We start from the raw sequence: 7,921 nt of genomic DNA, 5'->3' as shown, positions 1-7,921 counted from the left end.
AAAGGTCTCCGCACTGCCAGGCTGGCTTTAAAACGCTCCCTCCGCGCTCTGTGCCCCACGCTCGGGGCTGCGGCGCTTGGAGCCATGGCGGTCCACGGCCGCCAGACCCTCCGCTCGGTCCCTGCGAGACGCGCCTTGTCCGGCCAGACCATCTCTGAACGCTTGGCCCTTGCTCGTGCCAGCAGTGTGACTGCCTTCCTGGTTTACAATTGCTTTAAGTAATAATCTGCTAATAAACCTGGAAGAAGCGGTGACGTTATTCTTAGCTGAACGCCATTAAAATGCTCCTCTACTATTTCTCAATAGAGGTGAAAAGCATTTTAGCTTCCTGGAAATGGCCGAAACAGGCGACGTGTAGGTCAAAGTACGGTGTAGATCTGTTCTTGGGTTTGCAGGGGTTTTTTGAACTGTAATGAAAACGTTTCTGCAGCTTGCATCATAATGAGTTCAGTCAGCACGTAAAGTGATTAAAAAAAAAAAGCAGATTTAAACAGCATCGGCTAATAACTTTCCTGGGATTTAAAATACATGTTTAAATAGATATTTGGATATTAGTAATATCTGCATTTAAACCTTAACGTTGGTCTATTTAACCCTGAAGCAAACTAGCTCTGCCTAATACAGGCTTTGAAACAATTCAGCTAGACCATAATACTGTGGGAGCTTAGGCAGCTTTGTCTGTACTTGCACATCTCTGCGCATTTTTCCAGGACTATGATCTTTGTCTGCAATTAATCATTGTTCAGGACGGCCGTTCCCGATGGTAGAATCCATGAACTGCTCCAGCTGGGAGAGGTCCTAAAGCGTGTGCCTGGCACCGCTTACGTGCAAACCAGGGCCAGAAATTGCTGGGGCAGCAGGCGTTTTACAGCGAGCCTGCCGTGCGGACCCAGTGAATTGTGTGGGTCCTCAGCACTTCTGGAAATTGTTTTTGTAAGTCTGAGCTGAAAATTTATTTCCGTTTTTAGAGTTTCTAAATGACTATAACGTTCAATGTAGTTTAAAAGTCACCAAGGCAGTTGAGACCGGTTGCACTCTCAGAGTGGGTGGTTTCATGGCTGAACCTCGTATCTGAAAAGCTAAATGTTCTGGTACAGCGTGTTTAAATCCCAGAAAGGTCAAACCAGACTTTCATACTTGAGTTAGATTGACCCTGGTTTACTGTGTGAGACTCTGTAGAGAAAGAAAGAGATCTTTCAGGGGAAAGGGAAAAAAAAAAAAAAGATTTTTTTTCTCTGAACAGCTTGTGGTGACTCTATGCACATTCTTGAAGCAAAGGGGGTTGTTCTTGCCCACAGCGTCCCTCCCCTGCATTGTTGAGTGGAAAACTCTTATGCTAATTATTTCACTGTCTGTTATCAATAAGAAGTGATTTAATTTCTTTGGCAAAGTGTTGCAACAAGAGCAAATTAGATTGAGAGGCAAAGTGAAATAAAAAATATGCAGCTGTTCTGCCAAACAATGATCGTGACTGTTTACAACATTTTGTTTTAGACTGGCTTGTACACAGAATCCTTTATATTGAAGATTTTCATGTTACAATCCACTGCTTGTGCAAGGAAACTAGATTAATAGATTATAAAGGACAAAAGAGACCTAGGTTCATCTGGTTCGACTTCCTGCATAATGCAGGTCATAAGATTTTTGTGAATTTGTTGCTTTTTCTCATTTGAAAGAATTTAACTGCAGCATACCTGCATCTTAGAAAAACATCAGATTTTCATTTTAAAATGGGCCGTGAGAGAGAGTAAAACAAGAGTTAGTAAATTGTTTCCATCAAAATCTACCTGACAGACTAGAAATCAAAATACCTTTTTAAACTTGCCTAGTTTCTGCTTTCAGTTTCTGGATGTTGCTGTGTCTCAGTCTGCTTGACGGAGGAATGCTCCCTTACCAGATTTCTGTCCCCTTGTAGCTGTGTACAGGCTGATCAACTGAACATTTAACACTCCCATTGCAGACTTGCAGAGCTCCCCCTTGGGTCCATCTTTACTAATCCTGTAATCGTTCCTGTCGCAGTTCCCTGTGAACACTCCAGTTTTTCACCATTTTGATCTGGGGGGACGGAGCGATCAGCGGTGATCGTACCCGTGCCAACAGCCCTCCTGGCTGAGATGTATCTGTTAGGCATCCAGGGATTACACCAGCCCATGTTCAGCTGGTTTGCCAGCGTGGCTCCTCTCAGATCTGCTCCTCCTTGGGATGGCATCGCCGTCCCATTGGTTTGTGCTCTTTGTTCTTTATCTATGACTTTACACTTGGCCCTCTTGAGAAGGCGAAGTCCTTAGACAGCGTTGTTGCTTGCAATGCGCTTTTTTTTTTTCTTCATACCCCCTCCTGCTACTGTTGAGTGTCACCTACAAACTTGATTGGCGATGATTTGATACTTTTTTCCAGATAAACAACTGCTTTTGTCTCCACTGTAGGAGTTTCCTGGTTCAGGTGTGTGTACACCTCAGCTGTGTCAATACTGTGTCAGGAGGAGGTCTGTATGTGCACCATCCTCTTGCCACACCCCAGTTTAATGAAGAAAGCCCAGCTTAGGAGCTGGAAGGGAGCCAGGAGGCGCACTGCAACATTTGCCTGCCCTGGTGTCTATAAGGTAGCCATTAAATAATGTAGGGCCCAAAACAGGTAGTTGCAGGACCCATAAAAGAAAGATGACAGCTGTAGGACGCAGTGGTTACAACTGCATTTTGAGACCTTCCTGTTAGATGGATTCTAATCCATTTGAGATTGCCTTCTTGCTCTTACATTCTCCTACTCATAATCATGTAAATGTTTCACAGGGGTTGAAGTATGGCACGTCAGCCCTCTTGCAGAAATCTCCTACTAGTGCTATTACCATTTACCACCAAACCTTGCAATTTCTTAAAACAGTTTCTCTCTCAGCAGCTAAGCTCATGAAGTTTTGTCTCCCATGGATTTGTGTCTATAAATGCCCCCTGACAGATCTTCCAGCTCTTTCCCAGTCTTGCTTGCCCTGTCTGGCTGAGCAAGGGGTGATGTGCTGGCTGGGAGCTCCACAGGGGCCAACCAGGCAGCGGTACTGCCCCTTGGTATGGGCAAGGGCTGCCTTCTGCCTGCCTTTCCCCGAGACCAAGGTGGTGCCTCTACTACATACTCTACTCAGCTGTTCATTCAAGACCTAAATACGTTTGGGACGACTTCCCCACTGCCAAATTTGATTGAGATTGGAGGAAGGAGAGGGAAAATGACACAGAACAACACAGACACATTAGACTGTTTTATTTTTAGGAAACCAGGCTAAGAATATCAAAGGAATATTGAGTAGGAATATGGACAGGGTATTTGCCTGTTCCGTTGTTTTGCTGTGAAATTTTTCATTTCTTCCTAAGAACAGCAGTTGATCCGTCTAGGGAATTTCTCAGCCAAAATAAGCAATCTCCTGACAGATTTCACCTGTGTCCCGACATGCTCTGAGGATGCATGGGATGTAAGCATTGAACAATGACAGGGAATCACTAATCTGCTGTGTTGTTTGGCTGCCTGGGTGCAAAGAAATGTATGGTGATACCCAATAGTAGAACAAACATTTATTTTGTTTAAGATCCATACAACTTTTGATTGACATGTTGGATATTTGCCAGGGCTAGGTTTTTTGGTTCTTTTTAAACTGTATCTGTTAATTTTATTTCTGCCACCTCTGTAAGACAGGTAGTGAGTGCTTTCAGAGATCTAATCATTCTTGAGCTATAAAGGAATAAAGAAGCTGTTTCAACACCTGACTTGCAGAATGTTTTGTGTTGCTTCTTGCCTATTGAAATGCAGCTGCTATTGAAATGCTATGATCCCATCAGAATGTACAACCAGTTATTTTTTAGAATACTTTCAAGCTTATAAAAATCATTAAATCAAGAAGGTTGGCAATTCTAATCAACATTCTAAAGCCATCAAATTACTAAATATTTCAGTTCGGTGCTTCATGGCTTAAACAGTACAGTTTTACAAAAAAAAGAATGGAAAGAATGTACCATTTAAAGAATTTGGGCACTCACAGAACTTGCATCAAAAGGAAATGAAGATACAGATAAGTAATCTAAAAGGATATTGATGCATTAAAATACTTGTGTATCTGGACACCTATCATTAAACAGTCTAGATGCGATGGTAGCTGGAGACCTGTGAGCCTTTTTAACAAATGCAGCGCATACAGGGAACATTCTGATTGTAAGTGATGGAGTATTAAATGTTGCAGCCAGAAAAGTGATGACAAAGATCAAACAGAATGAGTGTAGCTTACAAATCGGAGCAGTTTCTTCTAACTGGTGTGATGCAAACAATGTACGACACAAGATCAAGACAGTTTTGCCCTTGACATTGTCGCCATTGCTCTCAAATCTGCAGTTAAGGATCCCCATCTTGATTTATTTTTGACAGGACAGTTGGGAGTGCCCCAGCTGGTCCACTAAGCCACGGTTTTCAGCCGAGTGGGCCAGAACGCGCAGAATTAGCGAATGCTGTGCCATCCATTGCCTTTCTATGCTGCTGCATAACGGCAGCTCCCAGTTGCTAAGCAGCTGCAGAGCCATCTTTGCCTTCGCTACCAATCAGCTGTACTACGGGAGCAACATGAGTTCCCCTTGATCGGTGGAGAGGAGCCGGCAGCATGAAAACGGGAGCAGTGGCCATAGCAAAATTGTTCCTTTTCTGGCTGGCTGATGGGCCCCCTGGCAAAAATGCTGGAGAGAAGCAAAGGGACGCTTGATGGCCCAGAAGGCGGGGGGTGGCAGGGAGGGGAGAGGGAGAGCCAGCATATGTGCACAGTGGAGGTTACAAAGACAGCAGATCTTAGCAGAGCAGGGGGCATGCACCGAGGAGAAAGAAATGGGAGAGAGGCCAAATGCACAGTTCGGAATAAAAAAAAAAAAGCAGGAGGAAAGTGCGGCATATGGAGAGGAGAAATAAAGCAGAACTTGCACAGCCTGCGAATAATTGAATAGAAAATACGGGAGGAGAGGGAAGGAGCTTGATTCATTACTGCCCTTCACCTTGTGGAGACAGCTACGCCCGGGAAGAGGAGGTGTGGAATACAACAGCATCTTTCATGTTTCTCAGTGAACTGTAGGTTTTACATTTCAACCCCTGCCGTTTGTGGTTTTCTCACTGCAGAGCCCCTGCCTTTTGTTTAGACTTGATTCCTGCAGGCTCTGTTCTTATCTTTGCCTAGTTTCTAATTTATTTTTGTACTTGCTTTAGCTTTTTTTGTTTTTTCAAGGTAAGTCTTAAATTAAAATACCTTTTCCAGACACTTTAATTGTTTTAACCTTCAGGAGGGCAGGCCATTGCTAATTCCTAACTGAAGTTAGTTTCCACTAAATCTGCAAAGCCGTCACTGCTTTTCTCCCCCTCTCTCTTCCGGGAGCTGCTGATGGAGAACAGGGTTCCCTTTACTTCCCAACACCTTCCCCTGCACGTTGTCTTTCCTTTTCCCTGTGCAATGTCTGCCAGCAGTCCGGGAAGACTTGCTGCCAGCAGTGTGCAGGAAGTGGTTCCTGTGGCCATAAATTATCATAAATGCCTGGCGTGTTGCATAAGAGGGGGTAGAAAAGCATCACGAACATCTGCGGGGGGGGTTGTGACCAAAAGAGATTCTAGTTCCACCACTGCTCAGCTGCCCACATGAAAAAATACTTTATGGTCTCAGCGCCTAACATGCAATTGGCTGCATAATAGGAAATGCCAGTAGAGCTGGCAGGGAAGCAGGGGAGCTGTATGTTCCTCTCTGGCTCCTCCAGACAGGATTGAGGGGCACATTTGCACAGGAGGGTGGGGAGAGGAATTAAAGCTTGTGCAGCTGTTGCCCTCCTCCATGGCCAGCCCTGGCTCGCTTGGAGGCCTGTCAACTGAGAACACTTTTCCCCAGGTCCAAAATTGAGTCCTAAAAGGAAAACAGAGGTGCCCACCCAGATCTACAGTAGAAAGGATTTGCTATGGGCTCTGTGTGTTTGTGTATTTCAAGCCGATAAAAAACTTGACAAATACGCAGCCAGATGTGTTTCGTACTTGGAAGATTTTTGTCTAAGACGTCTGATTCGGAGGGATGCTAAGATTTGCTTCCTTCTTCCACTTGTCTGGAGTCCTGTATCTTTGAACAGGCACTGACTATACTATTGTTAGACTCCTAAGACCATTAAAGGTCTAGGGGCACTGACATTTTGCAAGTAGATTCAGCTGCCTTTCACACAGGGGCATTTTTAGCATTATAAGAGATGTAAGTTTAATTAGAATGGTTTTAACCAGGAAATCTCCCCGCCTTAAGAAATCAGAGCTACTATGTTAATCCCAGTAAGCAACTGGGAACTTGACAGTGTGCCTGTTGTTACGATGAGAGGCAGGAAGGGTGAAATATGTGTAGGAAGGGAGAAACGCACAGGAAACATGCCATCAAGGACAGCGGTGTTGAGCTCACACAGGGCAGCGCGCCAGTCCGTGTTCGGCGATGACCCGTGGGCTGGAGCAGCGCTGGCAGGTTGCTGCCCTCTACGTGCCTGCGCACACCAGACCACGCCACTGCCGCGATTGCTCAAACACCTTCCTGACCTGTTCCGGTGACTCTCAGCGAGGACCTCCAGCCAGGCCACTCTGTGCTGTCAACCCGTCCAAGCTCCAACCCATCCAAGTGCGGCGCAGGCCAAAAATCACAGCTCTAAAGCAAACATGACACAATTACAACCGGGTTTATTTCCAGTGCCTCAAGTTATTAATTAGCCTGCTCTGAGCATCACTGTTTCTTTGCAGGGTTTGCTCCTGCCGGGTTAATGGCTACTCTCAGGTCTGAGATAAACTCAGTCTGGGCCTGTCCTTTCTCTAGGGATGCTCTGACAAGCCACAAACCTCTCTGGCTCCTGCCAAACCTCCATCCCTATGTATGAGCTTCTTCCCAGCCAGACAACGACAGAGCAAGTGCTTCCTGCTTAGCTCTCCCCGTACATCTAGCACTCAACAAAAAACAGGCAGAAATGATGGTGTTTCCCGTAGGGATATAAACAGAGGATTTTCTCATCTCTTCAGTCTGCAGTTGCTGCCTTCCTGTAGGAAGTTTGCACAAATATCAGAGGGGAGGATGTGAACTTCACACGTTAACTGCCCTTCAGTGTCGGTGCAATACATATAACTCAGCAAAAGTCTGCCCCTATTTTATCCACAGTCCTTTCTCTTATAGCCTACTTTGCCATCCTTTTTTCTCCTCCTATGAATATTCCCAGTTTCCCCACATTCTTGTCCAAAAGGTTTGAGAGCTTCCTGCCTGGGCCAGGTGCAAGAGTGATAGCTATTGCATAGCCAATGCAGCAATGAATCGTCGATGGAAGCCTGACTCTTCTAATGGCTCTGAAAAACACATGCTTGCTCAGGTTGGACTGTAGCTCCTGTATGCATAGTAGAAAGCATATTTAGCAAGCCAAACCTGGGATCATTTAAACTTGAGGTTCTCAAAAGCCTCACAAAATGTACAACTCCACACATTTCAGGATTAGTGGAATCTACCAACCAACTTCTGAGGACCGTAACCCAGATTTGGCCATCCGCGGCAGACTCACCTACTCCATACTTATCCCTGCTGCATAATCTAAAAAAGCTGAATGCAACTCCTGCTCCGGTGCTGTGATCATCCTAATTAACATACACTCCTATTGGTCTCAGTCCTCCCTTGTCTCTAAACCGGCAAGTACATTAAAAGAAAATCTCTCTCTACCAGGAATTACTGGGAAGAAGGGAAAAGTAATCTGAAGAAAGCAGATAACTGCAGAGAGCACTCTGATTTTGAAAAAAATAACATCTTAGTGCTTGCTGGGTCAGGTGGAGTGTTGGGTAATGAAAACACAGGAAGGCATAAGCCAGAGGGATTTCAGGCATGTATACTAAAGAGAGGGGATGGATATTGGGTAAAAACACATTG

General features: G+C 45.1%; 1 protein-coding gene and 1 long non-coding RNA gene across 3 annotated transcripts in view; both read left to right on the top strand.

Moving 5' to 3' along the window:
- The window catches only part of LOC103914531, a 7,410-nt gene extending 3,673 nt beyond the window's left edge, over positions 1-3,737 (top strand). Inside the window, exon 3 of one of the 2 annotated variants that reach the window (XR_663481.1) lies at positions 747-3,737. This is a non-coding gene — a long non-coding RNA (uncharacterized LOC103914531). Of the gene's footprint in view, positions 1-710 lie in introns of both variants that reach the window. The other variant, XR_663480.1, reaches the window with a different exon arrangement.
- A 2,726-nt stretch (positions 3,738-6,463) lies between these two features.
- The window catches only part of RHOF (ras homolog family member F (in filopodia)), a 20,170-nt gene continuing 18,712 nt past the window's right edge, over positions 6,464-7,921 (top strand). The window contains exon 1 of the mRNA XM_009321224.1: positions 6,464-6,643. Within this exon, the coding sequence (XP_009319499.1) occupies positions 6,464-6,643 (180 nt within the window). The remainder of the gene's footprint in view (positions 6,644-7,921) is intronic.

Source organism: Pygoscelis adeliae, unplaced genomic scaffold (genome assembly GCF_000699105.1).
Source record: "Pygoscelis adeliae isolate BGI_AS28 unplaced genomic scaffold, ASM69910v1 Scaffold93, whole genome shotgun sequence".
NCBI classification, from domain to species: Eukaryota; Metazoa; Chordata; class Aves; order Sphenisciformes; family Spheniscidae; genus Pygoscelis; species Pygoscelis adeliae.
Note: the sequence above shows the minus strand (reverse complement) of the source record. Positions and strands in the feature narration are given on the sequence as shown.